The sequence below is a fragment of the Furipterus horrens genome, unplaced genomic scaffold (genome assembly GCF_987537825.1).
Source record: "Furipterus horrens unplaced genomic scaffold, mFurHor1.1.pri manual_scaffold_3, whole genome shotgun sequence".
Taxonomy (NCBI): Eukaryota; Metazoa; Chordata; class Mammalia; order Chiroptera; family Furipteridae; genus Furipterus; species Furipterus horrens.
Genome location: NW_028327173.1, coordinates 147,139,639 through 147,165,983, shown reverse-complemented (window position 1 = coordinate 147,165,983; position 26,345 = coordinate 147,139,639). Strand labels below are relative to the sequence as shown.

General features: G+C 54.6%; 1 protein-coding gene across 1 annotated transcript; it reads left to right on the top strand.

Moving 5' to 3' along the window:
• The first annotated feature begins 1,904 nt into the window (after positions 1–1,904).
• Positions 1,905–22,447, top strand: PLCB2 (phospholipase C beta 2). The gene is made up of 31 exons (XM_090270405.1): positions 1,905–2,188; positions 5,921–5,998; positions 6,586–6,654; positions 7,149–7,289; positions 7,430–7,509; positions 7,593–7,646; positions 7,753–7,828; positions 10,867–10,967; positions 11,123–11,289; positions 11,379–11,525; positions 11,696–11,853; positions 12,112–12,194; positions 12,440–12,524; positions 13,045–13,207; positions 13,374–13,483; positions 13,605–13,701; positions 14,691–14,775; positions 14,900–15,024; positions 15,542–15,696; positions 16,211–16,375; positions 16,949–17,048; positions 17,584–17,688; positions 17,857–17,951; positions 18,095–18,170; positions 18,580–18,805; positions 18,892–19,057; positions 19,160–19,236; positions 19,328–19,423; positions 19,931–19,988; positions 20,661–20,747; positions 21,118–22,447. Exons 1-31 carry the CDS (start codon positions 2,018–2,020, stop codon positions 21,319–21,321), a joined length of 3,600 nt encoding a protein of 1,199 aa, XP_090126531.1. The 5' UTR covers positions 1,905–2,017; the 3' UTR covers positions 21,322–22,447.
• Positions 22,448–26,345: the final 3,898 nt, after the last annotated feature.

Here is a 26,345-nt window from a genome sequence, read left to right as displayed (position 1 = left end):
GCGAGATTGGCAGACTGCCTGGGGGCCCTCTGCTCAGCTCAGCCCAGGAGCACATTTCCCAAACTGGGTATTCATGTGACCTCCAGATTTTCTCCATATCCATTCTGTCATTATTTTATACAGTATTTTTCTTTGTCGATACACTTTTTTTTAAACCCCCAATGTATTTATAAAAGAAAACCCTCTTTGATGAAGGTTTTCCCAGCTTCCCTCACGGTGTGAATTTCCCGCATTCTGAGGGCTGCTTTGCAGGATATGGGCAGGAAAAGCCAGTGGGGATCTCAAGAACTTGGTCCAGGAAGTTCCACCACTGGGTAAATATGGGTAAGGATTTCTTCTGTGGATTCAGAGTCTCAACCTTCAAAGCCAGAGAATGGAAGGATCAGAGTGAAGAATTCTGAACTCCCTGTCTCCCTATGGCCCCCAATCCTGTGAAATGAGAGGAGCCTGCCTGTCCCTTCCCCTCCCCAGGATGAGGAAGCGGGAGGGGATTGTCTTTCCAGGCCAAGTGGAGAGAAGACTGATGGCTGCAGCGCAGATAAGAGGGAGGGACATGGGTGCAGGACCAGGGTGGCTGCAGGTGACAGGTGCAGGGGCTTTGGGAAGGATCAGGGATTTCCCTTGCAAAATTCATTCAAACAGACAGAGAGGAAACCTGATCCCAGGGAGGAAATCAGAACTGCAGGGCCACCAGAGGGGCCCCCAGAGGGCCCAGGGTTGGAGAGATGGGGGAAGGGAAATGGGGACAGCAGGGCTTGGAGAGAGGGGAGAGAGGACAAGTAAGCTGGAGGATTCCCAAGCTGCTTCCACAGACTCAGTCAGGCTTTGCTCCAGGCTCCAACCAACAATCTTAGAACTGCTTTCCTGGAGGTTATTTTTGTGCTAAGAGTGCCCTTAGCTCCAGCCCCACTGGCCCCCATCCTGCTCTGGCCCAGACAGGCCAGCAGAGGCAGTTCTAGGGCCTGACTGAGGGTTCCCTAGTTGTCAGGGGCTGGCACAAAGACTCATGGTGGAACCTGGGGCAGAAAGCCAGTCACTGAGAGGGGAAGGAAGTCCTGGGCAGAGCTCCCTGCTCCCCCAGTTGAATTAACAAGGGTGATAATCAGAGCTGATTAAGCAAGAGGAAGTGGGCTGGCTGAGCTGGGTCAGGACTGAGCCTGAGCAGTGTTAGGGTCATGCAACCTGAGGAAGTCCTCAGAGCTGAGGCCTCTCCAAGGAGCCTCCTGCCTCAAGTGTTCCCACCCCAGGCTCTGGGCACAGAGCAGAGGAGGGAGCCTGGCAGGAGAGCCCAAGGAAGGCTGGCAGTCAGGGGTTACTCAACCAGCTGTGTGTTGTGGGTGGCTGGCCAGTGGAGGTTCCAGGTCTCAGCCAAGCCCAGAGGACAGAGAGGAGAAAGTCACATGTGGTGGTGTGATTGCCTCACTTGCAACTTATTTTCATGGGGAGGAAGGGTTGAGAAAGAGGAGCTGGGTGTTCAGCAAACTTTGCTTATTCAAAACGTTCAGTTCCAGCTGGGACCCGCCCCACCCTCAACTCCCACCTCCATCCAGGGTGGTCCCAGCCTCCTCAGGCTCTGGGAAAGACCCCCTTCTGTGGAAGTCTCTTCCCTGGTGACCTCCTTGCCTCCTCCCCTCAGTCCACAGCTGGCCCCACATTGTTCCTTCTCTAGTCCCCCAGCCACATCTGGGGAGCAGAGACTACTCCTGGGTCTGGAAGGCCCCTGCTCCAAGTGGACCAGGTCTCATGACCTGCCTCACAGTCCAGAACAGCACAGAGAAGGAAGCCCTGAGCAGGAAGTGCTGAGGCACAGGGTGAGGGAGGGCGGGGGCTTTGAGGAGGGGAGCTGGCCTCCCTGGGGTGAGGCAGTAACCACAGCCCCCACTGCAGACAGGCAGGAGGAAGCTGATTTAAAAGGCAGCTGGGCCTCTGTCAGAAGCACTCAGCTCTGCACCTAGTTACTGCCACCTGTGGGCTGTAGGAGTACCCAGACTTCCGGACCAGTTTGGGCGGGTGCCATATGAGCCCAGCTTGGTTCTCCTCCTGCCCGTCTTCCTTCTGCCCGCTTCTGCCTATCCAGGTTCTCCAAAGAAAAATACTTGGCACCATGTCTCTGCTCAACCCTGTCCTGCTGCCCCCCAAGGTGAAGGCCTATCTGAGCCAAGGGGAACGCTTCATCAAATGGGACGATGTGAGTGGGGCAGGGGCCATGGGCTGCGGGGACACCGGGGTAGCAGGGCTGGGCTGCTAGGGCCTTTGCCAGGGTGAGTGGGTTGGTTTATGTCTGTCAGGACTCAGGCGCCTGTGTAGCTTGGCCAGGCAGCTGACACAGCTGCCTGGATAAATAAACCTGGGGGGCTGAGGGTGTGTGCCCCAAACATATGTCCCTGGGCTGCTGAAGCTAAGGCTTTGTGTTTGGATGTGAGAAACTGGTGTGCAGCTTCGGAGGAAGTTTCTCTGGGCCGGGTCTGTCTTCCCCCCAAGCCCCCAAGAAGAGCACGGTTTGCTGCTCCTGGCCCCAGTCATGGCGGGAGGAAGGCGTGCCCAGAACTGAGGCAGGGCCAGAAGCAGGGGTCAGCTAGGCCTCTACTGTATGTCCAGCACAGACACCCCACCCTTGCCCCATCAGGATGCCTAGACTAAAATCGTTCACCCTTCCTGCCGGGTCCTGGCCCTGCCCCAAGGAATTCCTGTTCTCCTCTGAGCTGCTGGGGGGAGGGGGGGGGCAGCCACATAAGGGCCCTGGTCCCCAAGTGAGAACTGGAGGCTTCTGTTCCCAGGGGCCCAGGAGGGAGCAGATTGACTTCTGCTTCTGCCGCTGCTCTCAGCCCGGCTCCCTGCCGCCTGCCTGTCTGCAGGGGAAGGGGAAGGCACTGCTTTGCTCCGCACTGTCTCCACTGCGTCTGCTTCTTCCCAGACTGGGGCCTGCTTCCCAGGCTCTGGTCCTCCCGACACCAGGGTCTGGGCTTCTCTTTGGGTAGGTGAGGAGAACACTATGGGGACCCTTCTTCCAGGCTGGCCCCATATGAGAGTGAGAGGGGCTGGTCCCAGGAAGGGACTGTGAAGGTTGGGAGTGGGGGTACTCGTCACTTTCTGCTTCCCTGTGTGTGTGTGTGCGGGGGGGGGGGGGGGCGGGGGTCCATGTGGCATGGTGGTGGCATGTCCCAGGAGCCTGTGGAATGAGGGAAGTGGCTCAGAGTGAAAAGTGAAGTGGCCTCTCTCAGTTCCTCTGGGAAGTGTGTGTAGCCTAACTGGGCAGAGGGTTGTGAAGGGTGGATGGAGGACATGCTTTGTGGCCTTCTCTGTAAGCCAGCATCTGGGTACCTGGCTGCCCCGCTCCCTGAGGCAGGGCACCGCATGGTCCTCAGCTCTGACTTCCACAAGCAGGAACCTCCCAGCCGAGTCACAGGGCACATGGGCCTGAGAGCCGGGGCTCCGCTCCCAGGCTGCATTCGCTCAGCCCAGCTGGCAGATGCCTCGGGGACGCCGGTCATGTTGCACAAGCACAACTCACAATGTGATCAGCTCCCTACTTAACTCTGTCTCCCGTGCCCCCTTACAATGTATTTGGTGGGAGAAGCTCTCCTCCTGCCCGTGGAAGGAAACTCAGCCAGTCTCCTTCACAGACAGTACATTTGCTCTCAGGGAGTACAATCCTATGGTCACTTTTCCTCACAAAGCCCAGTCTTATTTCAGAAACCAGTTACAATTCAAATGTCCAACCTTCATTTAGAATGACATCTTCTGCCTTCCTCTCTCTAGGAATGGTTTTAAGGGGGCTGCAGGCCCTCTGGTGGGATTCCCTGCTCCTCCAAGCCCCTCTAGGGATGGGGAGCAGGGAGGGAGGTGAGAAAAGGGTACCAAAGTGCATAACTGAACGGGTAGCATCATTAAGTAGCTCATGCTCTCTGAGCCTGGCAGAAGGTTTAAGCTTATTTTTTCTCTGGTGTGTATTTTTGAGAATTCTCAGAAGGCCCTCCTCACCCTGAACTGGGGATCTCTTGCTTTGGGTCCTCCTGCTACCTCTATTTCAGGAGGTCACTTGCAAGGACATCTTCAGCCCCTCTGAATCCAGTTACAACCTTCAGCTCCCGTAGCTTTGGACTCTGCCCCTCTCTCCCACAGGCCCACTCTGGACCCCAGCAAATACGAACATGTGTGCTGTCCCAGCAGATTCTGGGGGTTGGGCTCGTCTAGCATACCAGGGTCTCTCTGCCTCCAGTGGTCAGCTGGTGTGTCACCAACTCAGTTTCCTGGGCAGGAGTCAGACCCTGGTCTGTTATGTCCTGTAATAGCAGGGGTAACAAAAGCTCTCCAAGTGCAGTTGACAGCCCTCACTAGGCTTAGGGTGAGGGGTCAGGCACCCTCAAGCCTCCCTTGAAGAGGGAAGGGAATGGAACTCACAGAACAGCTTTCTCCAAAATTAGCCTCCTTGATGTTCTCTTTCTCCAGTCCTTTAACCACCTCTGGCCTGAGAACCTTTTGTGAATGCTTTCCTTTGTAAATGCGGTGCTTGATTTGGTTTGGTGTGCAGGTGTGCAGGAACTACCTCATCTCACTGGAAACTTCAACTTTAATATCTGGTTATAGCCCTGGCTGGTTTAGCTCAGTGGATTGAGCGTTGGCCTGCGAGCTAAGTGTCGCTGGTTCGATCTTCCAGTCAGGGTACATCAGAGAAGGAAAACTCTGACTCCAAAAAACCTCCGCTGCCTTGCGGCATACCTCTTCAGGGGAAAGGCTAAGGGAGCAAACCCCGACAGAAAATCCGGAGCCAGAGTCCCTAAGGCGGTTTGACGTTGTGGTCAACACCGGCAACTCCTGCGGCGCACCTGAACCCAAGCTGTATCGACTCCGTCTTTCCCTTGGACCCTTCAGCTGCGAAGAGAGGGGGGGTCTGCTGCATGGGCAACAGCGGACCCTCCATATTACCCTGCCCAGGCTCTGTAGCTTCAGCGTCATCGCAAGATGTCGATTCAACACGGGAGGAGACAGATACCATGTCACTCCCGAGTCGGACTGCACAGCCATTCTCGGCGGTGCAGATGGACTCTTAAGAAGCTACACCATCGTCTCTCGAGACGGACGGCTGCCGACGACGACGACGAATATCTGGTTATATATGCATTCAAATATCATTATAATCAAAGGTAGGCTGTGTGCTCTGGGAGCTGAACAGGAATTTAGAAGTCAGTTCATTCATCATTCACTTGCTCCTTTAGCAAATCTGGAGCCATCGGGCTCACAGGCTAGAACAGGCTTGTTTACTGGGGGTTCATGAGCCCCTGGAAATTTCCTGGATGGGCTTCTAGGTCTGAGAACAAGTCCCCACCCACCATGTTTCAGAAACAGATTTTCAAAAAAAGTGAGGCTTGTGCTAGCCCTTAATGGTATTTCAGGCCGGAGGGGGCTCGGTGCTTAGGCTTGAAAGTGAAAACGTACTTTGGTGTCTATGGGGTCATTCATGGAGGGTAGGACAGGGCACGTGGGAAGCTAGGTTTCGGCTGGTTTTGTAGGGCTTTGGATGCAGGCGCAAGAGTTGTGGTCTCAGCTCTCACTGTGTTGAGCAATCCCAGAGGTAGTATGGACCCTTAGGAGTCATTCTACCCCTTTGGCTGAGCTCTGGTCCATAGAAACAGGCTGAAGTGGGGGCCAACATGCCATCTGGAGTTTAGAGGGAGAATCTCTCTTTGGGGTTTTGATGGGAAAATCATCCCAGAAATGCTGTCGTCAATCCTCTATCCCTCCCCTCCCCTGGTCCAGAGCTTTTAAGGCTCATGCCCAGCCCTTAGCTCTGGAGAGCAAAGAAAAATGCCTGCAGGTTCCCGGGACAGCCACCTCCTAGGGAGATGTGCAGCTCTGAAACCCCTGATGTGGGTCAGGGAAGCTTGGCCTGAAGTCCAAGGCACGCTCTTTCTCTTGACAGGAAGCAACAACAGCCTCCCCGGTGATCCTCCGTGTGGAACCCAAGGGCTATTACTTATACTGGACATATCAGAGTAAGGTGAGGCAACCCCTGAGCTTCTGCTAACCCATGGAGTCAAAGCAGCCTCTTGGTAATGCAGAGCTGGAGGTGTGGATGCTGGAGAATGTAGAATAGCCTGGAAGGGTGGCCCTGGGGGATCTCCAGTGAGCAGGGGCTATTTGCCCTGGGAGGGAGGTTGCAGTCACTCCAACCATGGCTCCCTCGGGCCTAGATGCCCAGCCTGAGCATCCCATAGAGAGGGAGAAAGGAAAGAGGGCTGGAGAGGCCTGTGGTCCAGGTGAACTTGGGGGCTGAAGGAGGCCTGAGGAGGGCCTCAGCACCCAGGCAGAAGGAAGGGAGGGAGAATCTGGGGAGAGTACAGGTTGACTGTGGACTGCAGGTCCCCGAGTAACTCAGCATGGCCAGGGAAGGAATGGACATCTTCTTATTCACCATGAATAAGAAGAAACTGATTCCTGGGAAGGGAAGGCTGGGGTCTGGGAAGCCCCACAGTCTTGGCATCTAGAGAGGGCAGCTGGCCGAGATGTGAAGGGAAGGGATATGGAAGCTCCCTCCTCACTGCTCTAGGTCCACATCCCTTCTTTGTTTCCACTGGCCCCTTCCAGGAGATGGAGTTTCTGGACATCACCAGCATCCGGGATACCCGCTTTGGGAAGTTCGCCAAGATTCCCAAGGTAGGTACACCCAGTGTAGCTCAGGCCCAGCCTAGCCACCGGCTCCATGGGCAAGAGTCCTAGGGGAGTGAGGAGAGCTTCCTGGGCTAGGCAGCAGGACCTCCCCTTGAGCTGAGGAAGGAGTGTGGCTGCTCCTGGGCTTGCTGGGGCTCCCTTTGGTACCATCAACAGAGATGTCCCAAGGCCAGACCCTGCCCCTAAATCACCCCAGGCTGGTTTGCCTATTTTCCTTACTTCTCATAGAAGGCTTGGAGGAAGGGATTGGTGGGAGCCAGATTCCGTGAGACAGGGAGCTAAGAATCTACCTTCCAATGAAAAGGGACTCACAAAATACATAGAACTCCCAGACCCTGTGGCCTTGGTTCATCTCTCCCTGTGGGTTTCTCCCTCCCAGCCCCAGCCCCGGGGGGGCAATCATTCAAGTGGCTGAAGGGGAGGGTCAGGGAGAGTCACAGTGGGCAGGGATGATCCTAACCCTATCCCCTTTGCTGCAGAGTCAGAAGCTGCGGGATGTCTTCAACATGGACTTTCCTGACAACAACTTCCTGCTGAAGACACTCACTGTGGTGTCTGGCCCTGACATGGTGGACCTTACCTTCCACAACTTTGTCTCCTACAAGGAGAATGTGGGCAAGGTGCACTGGGGTCATCTGGCCTGGGGCTTGGCACCTGGCATAGCCTGGACCCCCTGAGAGGCAGGCCTGGACCATGGGGTGCGGGGGGCGGGGGGCTTTGAGGTTCGAGGGCCTGACTGCTGTGCTCTGGGGTCGTGCAGGTCTGGGCTGACGACATACTGGCCCTGGTCAAGCACCCGCTGACAGCCAACGCCCCCCGTACCACCTTCCTAGACAAGATGTAAGTGCCTGACTGCCTGGCCTTAGAGAGTAGGGCTAAGTGTGCCAGACTCAGGCCTGACATGTTGCTTTCTACCCTACCAGCCTGGTGAAGCTCAAGATGCAGCTCAACTCTGAAGGGAAGATTCCTGTGAAGAAGTGAGCCTGCCCTGTTCCCTCCCCACACTTCCGCCCAGCTCCCCAAAGCCTTCCCTCTCCAGGCTGACTCCTCTCTTTGCCCACGTGCCTTTCTCTGCTCCTTTAGCTTTTTCCAGATGTTTCCTGCTGACCGCAAGCGGGTAGAAGCTGCCCTCAGTGCCTGCCACCTCCCCAAAGGCAAAGTGAGTGGTTTCCCCTACTCCCCAGCCCACCTCACACCACTATTCTCCTTGTCACCTGAGCTGGCTCTGACCAGAGGTCAACTTGGCCAGGCCTGGTTGGAGGTGGAGAGAGAAGGAATGATAGCATAGTCCCAGCAAACACCTCAAAAGCCAGTTAGCCCAAGAACCACTGGTCTCTGATACACAGAGACAGAACCAGGCAGAGGGAGTGAGGTGCCCAGGTTGAGAGCAGGTTGGTCTCCTACTCCTGGGTAGCAGTGGGGGACACAGGGTAGTGCTCAAGACAAGCAGCAGGTGTGGGTGCAATTCCATTCCAGCCTTGGAATGGAAGTGGAAATGAAATGTTTTCAGCCTGGAGGGGTGAGGTAAGGTCAGCAGGGACAGGAGGCAGTCTGCAGGGATCTGAAAGCTTCAGGAAGGGACTGGTTCTGCAGGGTGTAGGGAGAGGCACAGAATCAAGGGTGTAAGCTGCTAGGACACAGGTTTTAGCTCAACACAGAACAACGTTTTTTTTCCTTTCTTTTTTAGTTAAATAATTAATTTTTAATTACAAGTTGTATGCAGGTGTATTATGTAATACACCCATGAGGTGCATTATGTAAATGACAAAAAGGAGCCCTCTGGGCAGATGCAGTCCTGAGCCAGGGTTCATGCCTAGCTGGTGGAGTGGCTCTCGGCCCCCTGTCCCTCCTTGGCCATGCCTTTGTACTGGGCACCACCTGTACCCTGCTTTGAGTCATTTTCCTTGTAAGAATTTGAAACATTGTAATTAAACTAAGACCTTACTGATCACGGGTCCCCATGAACCCCAGGAGGAATACTTTCCCTACAGTCACAGCTCTATGGGTGAAATCAGCACAGGGATGCAAGCATGGGGTGGGAGTGAGAACAGGAATGGACTCCTGCTGAGGACCCTACAGCCAGCAACCACCCTCCTTTTCTCCTGCCTCCTGAGCTCCCACCTTGGCTGAGTCCTCCTGATTTGTCAGCTCTGCTTGTGTCCCATAGGGGCCAGTGGCCCATCTTTGCTGGAAGCTGGTGGAGCCAATCTCAGGGAGATCCATTTTAACTCTCCTGCTCCAAACTAAGACTTCAGTATGACCCTGGAGGACATTTGGTGGGTGTTTCTGGGATGGAATGCAAAGGCACAGAATCCCTGAATGCCACTAATCTACTTTCTGTTTCTATTTCTATAGATTTGCCTATTCTGGACATTGCATGTAAACAAATCATACAATATGTGATCTTTGATGTCAGGCTTTATTATTTAGCATAATGTTTCTAAGGTTCATCCATGTTGTAGCATGTATCAGTACTTCATCCCATTTTTTTGGCTGAACAATAGCCCATTGTATGGCTATATCACATTTTGCTTATTTATGCATCAGTTGATGAACATTTGGGTAGTTTTCACTTTTTGGTTACTATCAATAATGTTGCTATGAACATTCATGTACACAATTTTGTCTGGACATATGTTTGCAATTCTCTTGGGTATATACCTAGCAGTGGAATTATTGGGTAATATGATAACTTTATATTTAACATTTTGAGGAACTGCCAAACTGTTTTCCAAAGTGACTACACCATTTTACAGTCCCACCAGTATTGTATGACGGTTCCAATTTCTCCACATCCTCATGAACACTTGTTATTGTCTATTGTGATTTTTCCTTTAATTTTAGTCACCCTAGTAGGAGTGAAGTGATAGCCATTGGGATTTTGATTTGTATTTCCCTAATGACTAATCCTACTGAGCATCTTTCCATGTGCTTAGTGGTCATTTGTATATCTTCTTTGAAGAATTATCTATTCAAATCCACTACCCATCTTTCAGTTAGGTTATTTGTTTTTTACTGATGAGATGTCCTTTCTTGGATATCTGATTTGCAAATACAGGGTGGGGCAAAAGTAGGTTAACAGTCATTCTTATGAAAAGTAATACAATAATCAATAAATAATAATACAAAAATAACTTGTTTTGCATACTGAACTGTAAACCTACTCTTGCCACACCCTGTATTTTCTCCCATTCTATAGATTGTCTTCTCACCTTTTAAAAAAAAATTAATTAGTTTGTTTATTTATTTATTTTTAGAGAGAGGGGAAAGGAGAAAGAGAGGGAGAGGAACATCACTGTGCAGTTGCCTCTCGCTTGCACCCCCAACTAGGGACCTGATGTGCAACCTAGTCATGTGCCCTGACTGGGAATTGAACCAGCGACACTTGGCTCGCAGGCTGATGCTCAATCCACTGAGCCACAGCAGCCAGGTCTTCTCACCTTTTTGATGGTGTCCTTCAAAGCACCAAAGGTTTTATTTTGAGGAAGTCCAATTTATCTTTTTTTGTTATTGTTCTTGTGTTTTTTGGTGTCTCCAACTGTTATTGCTGACTTGTCTATTTCTCCCTTCAGTTCTGTCAGGTTTTACTTTATGCATCTTGGGGCTCTGTTTTTAGCTGTATTATTTATATTCTAATTGCTTCTGTTTTAAAATTTGTCCTCCACTTAAAAAAGCTAGCCCAGCCCTGGGTGGTGTGGTTCAGTGGATTGAGCGTCAGCCTGTGAAATGAACAGTCGCTGGTTTGATTCCTGATCAGGGCACATGCCTGGGTTGCAGGCCAGGTCCCCAGGTGGGGGCATGTAAGAGGCAACCAACTGATGTTTATCTCCCTCTCTTTCTCCCTTCCTCCCTCTCTCTGAAAATAAATAAGTAAAATCTTTTTTAAAAAAGCTGGCCCACTATTCTGGTAAGCAGCACTACTTACTAATGACCTCCTTCCCTCCTTATTCTGGTCATTCCTAGTTCTGATACTGCTCTAGCCAAGAGACAACCCAGTGTCCAAATTTAGGGCAAAGCAAATCAGCTAAGCATGCTCTCTGTTCAGCAACCAGGGTCTTGAAAAATAGATGCTCAGCATGTCTGTAATGTTCCTCTCTCCTTCTAACCAGGCCTCCTTGTGCAGGGCTGGGCCCAGTTTGTGGTTCTTAGTGCTGGGAAGGTGGGCAGAAGTGATTGGGTGACTCTCTATCCCCCCAGAATGATGCCATCAATCCTGAGGACTTCCCAGAATCTGTCTACAAGAGTTTCCTCATGAACCTCTGCCCTCGGCCAGAAATAGATGAGATCTTCACCTCCTAGTGAGCTCCTGGGGCTGGGCTGGGCATGGCGAAGGCTTGGTGGCTAAAATTCCCACTTGCTCTGCTGATAGCTAGGAGGCTTCACTGGACTAGGGGGTTGTCCGAGCTCCCCTGCCTAGAGGATGCAGACCTGCGCTCTTCTCTCTGGCCTGCAGCCATGCCAAGGCCAAACCCTACATGACCAAGGAGCACTTGACCAAATTCATCAACCAGAAACAGAGGGACTCCCGCCTCAACTCCCTGCTGTTCCCGCCAGCGCGGTCTGACCAGGTGCAGGGCCTCATTGACAAGTATGAGCCCAGTGGCATCAACGTGCAGAGGGGTGAGGACCAATGGAATCCCTCACCCACCGTGGGCTTGTCCTGCTCTGACAACTGGGCTGTGGCCCTGATAGTTATCCCCTGCCCCTAGGCCAGCTGTCACCTGAGGGCATGGTGTGGTTTCTCTGTGGGCCGGAGAACAGCGTGCTGGCCCAGGACAAGCTGCTGCTTCACCACAACATGACACAGCCACTCAATCATTACTTCATCAACTCCTCACACAACACCTACCTGACAGGTGGGCCCTGGCCACCTCATTGCTGGCTTCTGCTTTTATGGGGACTGCTCCTGTTCCCTGAATTCCTCATGGGGTTGCTATGGGCTCCCAACAGTACTACCCATGCTGGAGTAGGGTTGGGGGAGAGTCCTTGAGTGAAGCCCCTGCCCCTCCCCCTTGCTTTGGCTCAGCCGGCCAGTTCTCTGGCCTTTCCTCTGCTGAGATGTACCGCCAGGCACTGCTGGCTGGCTGCCGCTGTGTGGAGCTGGACTGCTGGAAGGGGAAGCCCCCTGATGAGGAGCCTATTATCACCCATGGCTTTACCATGACCACAGACATCTACTTCAAAGTAAGACTCCAAGTGTGGAGGTTGGTGGTAGAGGCCCTGGTCCCCAAGCATTCTGGGTGTGGAGGGCATGAAGCAGGAGGAACAGCTGGGAGGCCGTGGACCAGTATGGGGACTAGAGAGGATCAGAGGAGACAGGGGGCCGACAGTGGCCCTACAGTTCTATGTGCATGTTGAAACCCGGGAGAGGGGAAGTGTGCCATTGGGGGAGGGGAAGCAGGGAGCACTGACCTCCTCTCCACTGAGTTTTCTCTCATTCAGGAAGCAATTGAAGCAATTGCAGAAAGTGCATTTAAGACCTCCCCCTATCCTGTCATCCTGTCCTTTGAAAACCACGTGGACTCGTGAGTGTCCAGGCCCATTCAGCCTCATTCTTTACCCTGTTCCTGTCTTTCTGCCTGCACTGCCCTTCCCCAACTTTCCCTGACCTCTACCCATGCCCTCCACACAATCTTGAGACCCCAGGCTCTCCTGCTTGTGTCCCTGCCTCCCTGACCCCCTACACTCCCGGGACCCAGATCAGGGGCCCAGAAGGATAGTCAAGAGGAGGGCGGTGCTGCTGAGCCCCACCCACTTCTGCTCCCTGCAGACCCCGCCAACAGGCCAAGATGGCCGAGTACTGCCGGACAATGTTTGGTGATATGCTGCTCACAGAGCCCCTGGAAAAGTTCCCAGTGAGTGGCCTGCACTGTGGGGCATCTGGGGATGGGTGCTGGGGACCAGGGGCACTGTGGGGGCCAGGTTCATCACATGTCAGGCACTGTGCTGGGCTTCGGGAGCACGTTAGTGACAGAGATGCAGTCCTAGCCCTCAGACTGCTTACTCTCTGGCGGGAGACAGATGAGGAACCTGGCCATGACAACCAGTGACTGCTATGGGAGTACTTGGAGAGTCCTGATCTGGTCTTGGGGGTCAAGGAAGGCTTCCTGGAGAAAGTGATGGCTAAGCTGAAACCTAAGAGAGATAATGGGTTTATGTTGTTGAGAGTGGTGAAAAGGAGTTCTAGGCAGATAAAATAGGCAAGAGAGAAGATCACTGAGTTGGGCCAGGCAGCAGTTTAGTACATGAGGGGGAGTGATGTGAGGCAAGGCTGGAGAAATGGGCAGGGGCAGAAGGAGCGCAGCTTGGTGTGCAGGAACTTGGGGTACACCCTGGGGTGAAGAGATTGTGCTGACACTCTGTCCTGTCCCCCAGCTGAAACCAGGCACCCCCCTGCCCAGCCCTGAGGATCTCCGTGGCAAGATCCTCATCAAGAACAAGAAGAACCAGTTTTCTGGCCCAGCATCCTCCAGCAAGGAGCCAGGTGGGGAAGCTGAGGGCAGCTGTCCACTCGATACCCCTGTGGTTGAGGACACAGGTGAGTCAGCCTGGGAGAAGCAGGGGTCAGGGTGGGGGTGAGAGAGCATCTGGAATGGGATAGAGGGGCTGACCCTGCATGGGACATGCTGGGTGGCCAGCCTGGTGTGGGGAACCCCACCCCCACCCCACACCAGCCCCAGTGCTGACTGAGTTGTGTGTGGCAGTGGAGACTGGTGAAGAAGGGGCTGAGCTGGAGGAGGAGGCAGACGAGGAAGAGGAGGAGGAGTCGGGAAACCTGGATGAAGAGGAGATGAAGAAGATGCAGTCAGATGAGGTGCATGGAGACAGCCCGGGGCCCCTCTGTCGTCTCAGCTGTAGGGCCCCCCATGCGGGATGCAGGCCGTGGCCCTGGGCTCTGTATTGTCCTATTCTCCACTCTCCCCTCTCTTCCCCAGGGCACAGCAGGGCTGGAGGTGACAGCTTACGAGGAGATGTCCAGCCTAGTCAACTATATCCAGCCCACCAAGTTCATCTCCTTTGAGTTCTCTGCCCGTAAGTTAGCATGGGGTGGTGGTAAGCTGGAGGTTCAGCTAGATTCAGAAGGCCCTCAGAAAATGTGTCCTGACACCAGGCACTCCAGTGGGCCAGGGTAAGAGGAAGGGGAGTCCTGCCCCTTCCTTGGACTAGGAGCCTGTCTGTAAATATCCATCAGAGGAGCCAGGCAAAGGACTTGTTTAAGTGGCCACGGCTCCCGTTTCCCAGCACAGTGTGTATTGAGGAATTTGGCACCGAGCAAATTGCTCTGGAGTATGTCGGTGGCAGGTAGGTCATTTATGACTGGCCACTTCAGTGGGGCTGGCCTGGGACTCCTGCAGCCTCCTGCAGGTTGTGTGGCTCCTAAGCCCAGAAACCCCAGCCTCAGGGTATGAGGACTCCTGGGAGGGGCAGAAGGCAAGAAACCAGCCAGTGCTCAGCTACTCATACTCTTCCCTTTCTGTGCACACCATGTCATTTATCTCCCCCTCCGTGCGTGTCCCCAACATGATCACTTCCTTCTGTATACACTTGTGCACTGTGTAACCTTGTTTCCTTGCCTCTGAACCCACAACCTGCGCCCCTACCTGTGCTCACCTGGGGCACCTGCCTCCCTTGGTGTGTGCCTCTCACCCCTGCACATGCCCTGTTTAGAACCTGTGCGTCACAGTGCATCCCTGACTCTCTGGGCTCATCCCAGCATGCTCCCCACACCCTCTGCCCCCACCCAGGACATGCATCCCTCACCCTCCAGGACTATGACCCATACCCAATTCCTGTGCATATCCGCCACTCATGCCCTTTACCCCCAGCACACACTGTTACCCATGACGGATCTGCACCTCCCCCACCCCCTGGGTTCACTTCCCCTCCCCGAACCCTCAAGCCTCAGTGAGAAGCTGCGTCAGACCCATCTCTGTGCTGGAGGTAGCTGCACCAAAGGGAGGGCGGGTGTGAGGGACCACCTCAGAGTGACATGACTCCCCTCCTCTTTGTCCACCACACAGAGAAGAACCGAAGTTATGTCATCTCCTCCTTCACGGAGCTCAAGGCGTATGACCTGCTCTCCAAGGCCGCAGTGCAATTTGTGGAGTATCCTTGAGGCCTCAGTAGCCATGGGCCCTGGTTGGGGTGGAGGGATGGGGACAGAGCTCAAAGGAGGGCTGCTGGGTGCTCCTGGTGTGGCCTCAGGCTGGCCTCCTATACTCTGGGGCAGCTACAACAAGCGCCAGATGAGCCGCATTTACCCGAAGGGCACCCGCATGGACTCCTCCAACTACATGCCCCAGATGTTCTGGAATGCTGGTTGCCAGATGGTCGCCCTCAACTTCCAGACGATGGGTGAGGGCACTCCCAGGCCCTTAAGAATCTTCCCTGCCCCTCCTACTTTTACCCCATTCCTGGGGGGTGGTCTTTAGAACACATCAGGTGTCCAGATATTTGTTTAGTCTCTGGAAGCATGTGCAGGTGTATGAATGTTTCGGGACAGAAATGCATTAGCTCACGCCTTTGTGACTGCACGTTTATGCATGCATATGTGAGGATGCCAGGCTACGGGCGTGAGTTCTGGCTGCTCTCTGAGTGGGTCTGCGGGAACACCTGCTTCACTGGCCTCCACTCCCACCGTGAGCCTGAAGTCTGGTCGTCATGGCTTTGGCCCTGCCGACTCCAGGTTGCAGGCCCTTCCTCAGAGAAGCGACACCCTAAGACACCAGACTGAGACACGAGAAACCCTCATGCCCATGGTCTGTTCAACCTCCCCATTCACAAAACAGGAGAATGCTGGGAAACGTGGACATAGAGGTTGGGTGGAGACCCAGGGTTGGGCCTTCCTCACCAAGTGCCCTTGTCCCCCCAGACCTGCCCATGCAGCAGAACATGGCATTATTTGAGTTCAATGGGCAGAGCGGCTACCTCCTCAAGCATGAGTTCATGCGTCGGCCAGACAAGCAGTTCAACCCGTTCTCGGTGGACCGCATCGACGTGGTGGTAGCCACTACCCTTTCCATTAAGGCAAGGCCCTGAGATGGACAAGCAGCCAGGAGGGTTGGGGTCTTGAGGAGAAAGACACAGGGGCTCCACTCCTCTACTCCCAACCCCCTCCCCTGATTGTCTTGAAAACTTCAGCCCCAGATAGTTCGAGCAGTAGCAAGTTACCTTGGAAACTGCCTCCTCCTCAGCCCTGGAAGCTGCCTCTTGGTCCCCATGGAAACCAAGGGGAAGGGCTGAGGCTGGAGTGGGCAGAAAGGGGTAGCAGGAGCCCCAGGCCCTGGAAGAGAGCCTTGTTCCTCTTTGCCTGGGAAGGGAGGCCCATACCTCTTCCCAGAATGCTGGAAGCACCCTAGTCACCAGAGCTTAGCTGTAACCCTTGAGCCACACAGCCTCTACTTAGTGGCCAGAGCTGAGTGGGGCTCTTCAGAGTACCCAAGAGTGGGCGCTTCTGCTAGAGAACCTAGAGGCCCCAGGTGCTGGGGAATGGCCTGGGATGGGGAGCTGATGCTGGCCTCCCACGGGCCCCCACCTCCAGGTAATCTCTGGGCAGTTCCTGTCAGAACGCAGTGTGCGTACCTATGTGGAAGTGGAGCTGTTTGGCCTTCCTGGGGACCCCAAGAGGCGCTATCGCACCAAGCTGTCACCCAATACCAACTCTATCAATCCAGTCTGGAATGAGGAGCCCTTTGTCTTTGAGAAGGTGGGCGGCCAGGGCAAGGCTGGGGCTGGAGTCTGGGCAGGGGAAGGGCTGTCCTGAGTTCTTGGCCTCTTCTTATAGAAAAGAGGAAATACATGAAGGGAGTTCCTGATCCTCCTCCTTTCCCCACCTCTCACTTTGTGCCCTTCTGAATTTCAAGAGCCCAAAAGGCAAATTTACAGAAATGTACTTGGTGGGCAGGTTGTGTGTGCGTGCACATGTATGTTGTGCACATGATTGTTCATGTTAGGATCAGAGGCAGAAATGTGAACTCCCAGACCAGGGTGCAAGGTCCCATGGGGTCACTGGGGGTCTTTTGCCCTCCCTGGATACTTGTTGACAAAGCTGTCACAGGCTGTCTGCACCAGGATCCCTAGAGTCCTGGGCTGTGTGTCCAGCCTTTCATCCCTGTGTGGACCAGCCAAGGCATGAGCTGTGAGAATGTCTATGTGTGTGGCCTAGAGTGTGCCCACTGTCCTCACCAAATCTGGTCACACCTGCCATGTTCTCACACTGACTCTAGACTTTGGAAACTCGGGAGGGGGTTCAGCCTGCCCTGTTCTGAACTCTCCCTAGATCCTGATGCCTGAGCTGGCCTCCCTCAGGGTGGCTGTGATGGAGGAAGGCAACAAGTTTCTTGGACATCGCATCATTCCCATCAGTGCCGTAAATACTGGTAAGCAGGGGTCCTTCTTTGCTGTTCCCAAAGGTCTGAAACCAAAGCCAGCACCAGGAGCCTGTCCAGAGGGTGGGGTAGCTTCAGGGAGGTGGCCCCGAGACTTCACCTAACCTTTTTATATTATCAGCCCTAAGGAGTGGGGCAGGAATAGTACTTCTCCAGGAAACTGACAGAAGTGGGGACTCTGGCCATCTCACAGAATGTCTGTAATCTTCTGAAACTACTGGGGCAATTTCCTGAGCAGGTGACACTTATTGAGCACTTAAAATTCTTTTAAGAGTTTATAACATAGTCTCACTTAATCCTAAAGGTTAACCACACGAGGCAGACTATTATCCCTAGTTCATAGATGAGGAAAGTCTCAGTGATTTAAAGCAACCTGCCCAAGGAAACACAGCCAGGAAGGTGCAGAACCTGACTTGGACCCTGACCTCTCTGACTCCAAAATCAGAAGCCTTGCATGCTGGGCTGGTGGCATGCAGCGCGGGCGGTAAGGGGCTCTGCTCACTGCCCAGCCTGCCATGCCCCCTAGGATACCACCATCTGTGCCTGCGCAGCGAGAGCAACATGCCCCTCACCATGCCAGCACTCTTTGTCTTCCTGGAGATGAAGGACTACGTACCTGACACCTGGGCAGGTTAGGAGGCCCAAAGAGTGCTGGGAACCTGGGGCTGTCCATTTCCCCTCCCCTTTCCTCAAGTCAGCCTCCAGAGAGTGGCCAGGACAGGGTATCCTAGGGGAGGTGAGGATTGGGGAGGCTTCCAGGTGCTCTCCATAGGAGGCTGAGATGCTCCTGTGCACCCAGATCTCACTGTGGCCCTCGCCAATCCCATCAAGTTCTTCAGTGCCCATGATAAGAAGTCCGTGAAGCTCAAGGAAGCCATGGGAGGTCTGCCGGAGGTCTGTGTTGCTGGGTCCATTGCCAGGGGCCCACAGGAGCTTTGCCCTCTCTGTGGGGAGCTGAGGGAGGGGGCAGAGTCCAGGGCTCAGGGAGAGAGGGCGGCTGGAGCCATCTTCCTAACTAACCTGCTCTTCCTACACAGAAGCCCTTCTCTCTCGGGAGTCCAGTTTCCAGCCAGGTCAACGGAGCAACTGCCACAACCAGCAACGGGACAGCAGGTATGCGCTGCGATGTCCTCCCACCTCCTGGGAAGGGTCCTGCCTTCTCAGGCTGCAACCATAGGCACATCCCAACCTAGCGACAGATCTTTAAAAAACACTTCAACCTGGGGAAGGGAACACTGGGTGTGAAACCTCAGCGCTGAGAAAGTGCACCACAGGGGGCCGGTAGGGCGCCCCCAGCAGGCGGGGAGGAGCAGAGCTGGGCCAGGGGACCCAGGGCACCTGTCCTCTCTTCGTGTGGCCCTTGGAGCAGCCGGGGCCAGGGCCAGGAAGAAGGCCACGAAAGAAACTGTGGGTAAGGCCTGCTGAGTCCGAGTGGTCTTGGGGATGAGCCTGAGGACGGTTCGGGACTCGTGGGAAGAGAGGGGCTCCTGGGCGGCGCGACGCCTCACCCACGTCCCCACAGAGCCGAGGACCGCCAGTCTGGAGGAGCTGCGGGAGCTGAAGGGCGTCGTGAAGCTGCAGCGGCGGCATGAGAAGGAGCTGCGGGAGCTGGAGCGGCGCGGCGCGCGGCGCTGGGAGGAGCTGCTGCAGCGGGGCGCGGCGCAGCTGGCGGAGCTCGGGCAGGCAGCAGCTGGGGGCGGCTTTGGGGGCCGCAGGCTCGGCCCGGGCAAGGGCTCCCGCAAGAAAAGGTAATGGCAGTGGCAGCGAGCTGTCCTCTGCGGCGCAGGTGTAGGCGGCTGAGAGCTGAAGACTTGTTCCCACATGGCCTCCGCAGGACCCTGCCCTGCGAGGAGACCACTGGCGCCACACCGAGCGAGGGCCCTGAGGGCGTGGACACGCGCGTGCGCGAGCTGAGGGACCAGCTGGAGCTGGAGCTGCTGCAGCAGGGCGAGGAGAAGTATGAGAGCATCCTAAAGCGCAAGCAGCAGCACGTGGCCGAGGTGCCAGGGTCTGGGAGGGCAGATAGCTACAGCCGAACTGAACTCATGTCCTCTGCGCCAACAAAGGGCTTCACGCTAAGCCCAGCCTTCCCCTCCCTGCAGCAAATTGCCAAGATGATGGAGCTGGCCAGAGAGAAACAGGCAGCAGAGCTTAAGACCCTTAAGGAGACCTCGGAGAAGTATGACTGCCTCCCTCCCACGCCTGACTCTTGCCTCCCAAGAGGGCTCAGGCCCCCGCAATACATGTCCCTGATGCCTGTCTCTTTACAGTGACACCAAAGAGATGAAGAAGAAGCTGGAGGCCAAGAGGCTGGAGCGGATCCAGGCCATGATCAAGGTCACCACTGACAAAATGGCTCAGGAGAGGTGAGTCCTGGAAGAGAGGCCCAGGGCTCTTAACTCCAGGCCCAGTGCTGAGCAGGAACCACTCCAGGTGGGCAGGAGCCTCCTTACAAGTGGATCTTGACTCACTTCCCAGAGTATGCCTGTCTCCTGGCTCTTGAAAGTTAATTTTACTTCTGTCGCCTCTGATTAGATTGACCTCCTCATGCAAAACACAGATGCTAACACTATTTGACCAGAGGAGAAATTAAGGGAAAAACAAGCATACAAAGAGAGGTGAAATCTTGGGATAGCAGTTTCCTACCTGAGCTTTCCCATGTACCTTGAAGGACAGTCTGAGTTAGTGAGGAAGCCCTTCAGAGGGCCCTTGAGACTTTCAATGGCCCCTCCAACCCTCCTTGGGTCCCTTGTCACCCCTATGGCTTGTCCCTGCCCCTATTCCGTAGTTCTCATTTGGCTCCGATGTCTTCACCTCATCCCACCCTTCCCAGGGGCCTCCTGCCCTCTCTGAAACTCTAATTACCCCAACAGATTGAAAAGAGAGATTAACAACTCCCACATCCAGGAGGTAGTACAGGTCATCAAACAGGTATGTAATGTATCCTTCATGCACATACACACACACACACACACATGTGCACATGTGCTCTCTGACATGAGAGAAGAGGTGGCACCAGGCCTTTACTTTGCCCTTAGGAGATACACTGTCCAGAGCAGCCCATGCAGCTAAGGAAGTCAGGAGACAGTCCAGGGCATGGGGAGGCCCTAGGCCATTCTGAGGATCTGGTCTTTCTGTGGAGAGTGGGTTAGCAGCCTAAAGGGGGTGTGTCCCTGTCCAGCTGCTCTGTATGGAAATGATATAAGCTAGCTATCCAGGGGAGGATGGGTTTGGGATAGGTGGATGAGAGGGAGCAAGCAGTGCTTCCTGAGACTCCAAGGAGTTGGAAGAAGAAGGAAAATCCTGCTCACAATGGACCTAAAGCTCTCCTGGGGATTAACACAGTAACAGAACTACCAGCTACTGAATCATGACCTTGTGCCAGACATTAAGCCAGGTATTTCACATGAACTGTCTCATGTAAACTTTCATAATCCAGTGAGATAGGTACTATTATCCTCATTTTACAAATTCAAAAACAAAACTGTTTAAAGGTTAAGGAATTTACCCTAAGTGTATAGCTGGTTAACTGGGACTGTAGCGGGATGCCAACTCAGAGCCTGTCTGTGCTGCCCTGGTCTCCTACCTCTCACTCCCACCCAGATGACAGAGAGCCTGGAGAGGCACCAGGAGAAGCTGGAAGAGAAGCAGGCAGCCTGCCTGGAACAGATCCGGGAGATGGAAAAGCAGGTGACAGGAACCACCACCCTGGCTCCCAGCAGAGTTGGCCTGGCTCCAGGGTTTAAAGGGAGCCTGCTTCAGGGAGCTTCCAGTCAGAAACTCGGGGGGTGGGGGGACTCACCTTCACCAGTGGGTCACAGGCTCTGGTTCCTATGGGACCCTGGGGCCCTTTCACATGAGGCAGCTCTTTAGATCTCTTTGCTTGGTTGGCACCCCCTCTCCTGAGAGGCTCCCTGAGGGTCTCCACTATGCCTTACCTCCTACCCCCATCATCTGGGAGCTCTGAAAATACTGGGCATCTCTTTGTTTCATTGTCCAAGGGAAGGAGAGTGGGTAGGTGGCCCCCTGAGCCAAGCAGTGGTCCTTGCTGTCCCCACAGTTCCAGCAGGAAGCGCTGGCAGAGTACGAGGCCAGGATGAGGGTCCTGGAGGCTGAGGTGAAGGAATCTGTGAGGACCTGCCTCAGGGCCTGCTTCCCCTCTGAGGCGGAGGACATGCTGGAGAGGCCCTGTGGGGCCTCCAGGGAGCTGTGTGAGCTGGACCCACTTATAGCCAAGGAAGATCCACAGGAGAGCTTCCTCTGATCCCGCATCCACCTGCGACGCTCTGCAAGGACATCCCCCCTTGGATGGGGCTCCATACCCCCAGGAAGAAAGGCCCCAGCACTCTGAGGCTGTGGGAAGCTGAGGTTCCCTGGGACCCTGGAGAACCCTCCTCAACAGCCAGGCTTGAGGAGGAGACAGGGACCAGATACCATCAGGGTGGGGGCTCATCTGAGGCCTAGAGGACCTCCAAGCTGACTTCTTGCTCCTCGTGTTTCTCTTGGAATTAGTATCACATATTTGTTGAGGGCAAAAGACTATGGACTGAGAGGCAGGAAATGGGGTCCTGGCCTTACTCTGCCTTTCCTAGTGTGCTACTAGTGGTGCCCACTCTGGCATCAGTTTCCTCACCTGGAGGGTTAGGCCTTGCCACCTGGAACCTCCACTCTAGCACCTGTGGTTCAAGCAGGACCCTTTCTGCTGTAAGGCCGGCAGCTCACTCAGGCTTCTAGGCCCCATCTCAGGCTTGCCATGAGATGGCCTCATTGTTGGCTCCCTGATACAGAGCCTGGCACTACCTCCAAGCTCCCTGGAGGACTGCTGTCCCTAGGCTTCCAGGTTGAGGTCCCTTCCCTGGCTTCCTTCCTGTGGGGGATGGGAGGCTGACGTGAAAAAGCTGCTTCAACTATCTGGCTCTCAGGCCAGTGAGACAACCGGGGCTGTGACCAATGTGGAGGGGAGAAGGTTGGCCTTTGGGGCACTTTCCCATCCAGATCCTGGCTACCCATTTTCCTAGGGTTGGGGGGGTGGTATTTCCTGGCATATACCCCCTCCCAGGCTGCCTGACAAGGTCAGCGTCATTTTCTCTCCTGACTTTATGAGGTTTATTTATTTTTCTCCTTACTCCTACTAAAGAACCCTGTCCCAATATTTCCTACCTAAGCCTGGCCTCTGTTCTACAGCTAAGGAAAGGGGAGGAGGCAAGTAGAATGCCCTAAATGAAGCAGGCTGGGGAAAAACCCTTGGGAGCTGAACCCCAGGGAGAGGTGTCCTCCAGAGCCCAGCGGGATGGCCCTGCCTCTAGGCTTGAAGAGGACTCACTTCCCCTTCTGCCCTCCCTGATGCCACAACCACTAAAAAATGATGTCACTTCTCTTCTCCACTCCTACCCAAATGTGGCCCTTCCTTGTCTCCACCCTCAGGACTGGAGCAGAAGACCCTATGCAAAGGTGCCCCCCCATGGGAGGGGGGGACTTGCAAACCTTCAGGCCACCTGCATCCCTTTAAACACACTTACAGTGGTCAGATTCTTAGGCCCCTGTGGCAGTTATGGTTGACCCCAACACTTGCTGTAAAGGGCCTTGTGGGCATCCATTCACTGCAAATCCCAAACTGGGACGCGCACTGGCTTGGGAGAAGGGTGGGGGTTGATTCTGGGTAGAAGTTGTTTTCTTATCAGAGCCACAGCAAATGCCATTAGCTATGAGCACCTGTGCTTTCGGAGAATAAACAGGACCCTCCCTATCCCTCTGGGGCCCTGACCTTTGGGATCCTGGCATTTCCTGGCTGCAGGGTGAGGCTAAGCATCTGCTCAGTCACAGGCATAAGGCCTGTCATTGATCAACCTGCATAAACACTGGATACAGCTGAGCACAGTGCCCTGTCTTCAGTCCTCCAGCTACCCCATCTGCCCCGCAACCCAGAGCTAGAACCCAGGCCTGGAGGGACTCACTGACCCAGGCATAGGGGCATAAACCACAGCCAGCACCAAATACAGCCCACTTGTTCTAATGAGTGCTCAGGGGAAGGAGGGGCTGCTCTCTCCTGCTTTTTTAAGCCAGGCTTGGCAGTCTCTGGACCCCTAGTGTAAAGCTGGGAAGCCCAGGAACGGGGAAGCAGATGCAATTTTGCCTCCTAGAGAGGCCTCTGCACAGCAAGCTGGGGGCTTCCAGGTCCAGGTACCCATCTCCCTGCTTTCTGCTCTCTTAGAAAAGAGCAAGGTGCCCCTGGGGAAATGCCATAGTCTCTGGGCCCTGGAGATGAATTAATCCCTGGCATCAGGGGATGTGCAGAGGAAGAGTTTCCCTCCCTCAGGGCTCTGGGCTGGTGAAGGCCACCTGGGTTCCATTCCTTCTGGGTATGGCAGGTTCTCTGTCCACTCAGCATGCCTCAGTTTTACCTTTTGCATAAAGAAAGGGTCCCAATCTCACTGCTGATTCAGATGCCAGAGTCCCCTGTTGACTCACCCACCCCCTGCACCTCCCCCTCTTCCCCCTGCACCCTCCAGGCTCTCTAGATCTCCCAGCCACGTGCCACCAGGCCCAACCCAGCTGAGTTGGTGCAACGTGACAGGGTGAGGGGGTTGGTGACACTCAAGGAAGAAAGAAGGGGGCCTGGGGGTGGGCAGCTGCAGACAGAGTGACAGACTGCAGACCTGAGCCATCTTTGCAAGGAAACCCTTTTGCCAGCCTGGGACCAGCAGAGGGTGAGGGAGAGGCTCAGCGGGTGGGAGGGGAGGAGGGAGTGGAATGCCTGCCTGCCCCCTGCCTGCCTCGGTTCTATCTCCTGTCAGCCTTCAGCTCCCTAAGCGACAGCTTCTAATTTGGGCTGTTGGTGCCTCTGTGCTCTGCAGCAAAGTTTCAGCTTTTTTTCAGCTTTGCTATTTCTTTTCTGTTCAGAACATACTGAGCCCACAGGGAAGTCAAAGCAAAGGCTCCAGGGTCTGAGAGCTGGCACCCCTGACCGCCCCTCTCCCCATCCCACCACAGGCCTGGCCTGACTGGCAATGCCACCTGAGGCCAATGGAGCCTGCTGCTCTTTCCAAAGAGCACCCAGCACGGGGCTCTCTGACAGGCCAGGGAGAGGCCCTCAAGGGGAATTTCCTCAGCTCCTCTTCTTCCAGGGAACTGTCTCCATCCTCCACAGGCAGCAGGGACATAAATGAGGCACAGCTGGCTCAGGGAAGCTCAGGGAAGAGGGGGCATGGCTCTTTAGGACCAATGAGGTGCCCAGTCGATGTTCCTACTGTTTCTTTCCTCTATGTGGGGGTGCCACTGCCTGGATGTAGCACTGTCTGCCACACACAGATTCCAGGGGTACCCCTGCCCTGACCCTGAAAACAGAAATACAGGAAGAAAGCAGTTTCCTTCATGGTGGAGAGAAGTGAAATTGAGTCACAAAAGGAAGAAAAGCCTTTCTTCTGCTGTCTGAGTAAAGAGCTCGGTGGAGAGCATTCTTGTCCTTATGGGGGTTGGAGAGTCTATACCCACACCTGGGCGACACCCAGGAGGGGGCCCCAGGTCTAGGGGCAGGACTGGGCTTTCTGCATGCTGGATAATTGTGTAGCTCTTTTCCTGAGACTCTCTAGCAAGATCTTGCCTGATGCAGGCAGGGTAGTATTATCAGCTTCATTTTGCAGGTGGGAATATGCAGGCTTGAAGCCACACTGCTAGTAAATGCCTTCAAGCTGGAAATTAATTCTGATGTCAAATACTGGTGGAGCCCCAAGCAGAGGGAATAAAAAATGCAAAAAAGAAAAGAAGAGGGGCTCTACACTGTATGCAGGTATACATCACATGCTCCCTTAGGACAGAGTGGCTTGGGAGAACCTGCTCCATGGCTGGGCCCCATGCCAGGTGGGCATCCCTGGGGTCTGGGAGCTGGAGAGAGGGAAGAAGTTCAGGGTGCAGGGCCATGTGCCCATTCTGCCACTCACTCACACACCATCTTCTTCCTAGAGGCAAATCCTCTCCTTGCCACATACCTTTCCCCAGGCAGCTTTTGCTGCAAAGCTTCTTGTCACTGCGCTGCCCAAGCTGAGGACACTTTTTTCTTTTCCTTTAATTTCCTGTCTTTCATAGGATGAGACCCTTTAAAGCAGCCCCCAACACTGTCCCTTCAAGGTGTTTTTCCTACCTCCATGCCCTTGCCTGGTAACCCCATCTGGAATGCCTTCCTTGTTCCTTAGCAGCCAGATTGCCTCCCACACTACCTTAAAGACCACCTCAGAAGTTCTATCCTCAGAAGACCTCAAAGCCCTCCCTCCCCCACAACACCATCTTTTCCCATAAGGACTGTCTCCGTTTGTATTTAACAGATAAATTCAGCCCTTGGGTGATATGCTCCACTTTTATGTCCACTTTTTATGTCACACTTGAGAGAGGAGGTCTTTTCCATCCAGAACCGAACTTCTGCCTTGCTCACGAAAAGTATCAGTAAATTCTGAAGTTAATACCTGATTAACGTCTTACTTTACAAATATCAATTCCAACCCTACACAGCCGCCCACATCCCTTTGGCTCTGAGGCGTCCCCACAACCTAGGCCTGCGCGCCCCCGCCCCCCAGGGCCAAGCAGCTGGCCAAGCAGCTAGCCAGAGCGAGACGGGATGCGTTGGTTTTTCCACACCCTATTGACTCAGGCTCTTTTCTCCCTCTCCAAAGGGGTCAGCTAGTGGTCAAGGTCAGAGCCTTGTGGTCTAGGTAGTTTTGTGCTCAAGAGGGAAATGGGGACTGGGGAGTGTGTGTGTGTGTGTGTGTGTGCGCGTGTGTGTGTCTTGCGTGTGTCCCTCGATTTTTGCTCTTTCCGGGATGGCGGCCGGTCCTGAAGCAGCGAGAAGGCGGCACCGCGGAGTTGCCACTGAGGTTGCAGCACTTCGGAATCCTAAGGCGCCTGCTCCGCCAGCCTCTCAAGCCGCCGGGAGCTGGCAGGCGGGCGTGCTGTAGGGGTTGGAGACGTCTGAGACTGGAGAGCGCACTCTCCCTCCACCCCCACTCCGAGTGAGCCTGTGCGGGAGAAACAATTGTGAGTGCGTGGTTCGCTACACTAGTGGCAGTTCCCAGCCAGACTGAACGCCCCCATCCTGCGCACAGCGCAGCTACCCTTTCGCCCAAATTACCTCCAGCCCGCCTGTCGCAGCCACCCTAGCTCGCTTATGGTCCAGTTCTACTCTAATGGGGTACCGTTTCCTTTCACCTGGACCGCTGCGGGCAGCTGCCGGTCTTCCCCGACGGTCACGAAATCCGGCCAGTTTCTAAGGAGTCTAGGGCACCGACTCTGACGGGACCA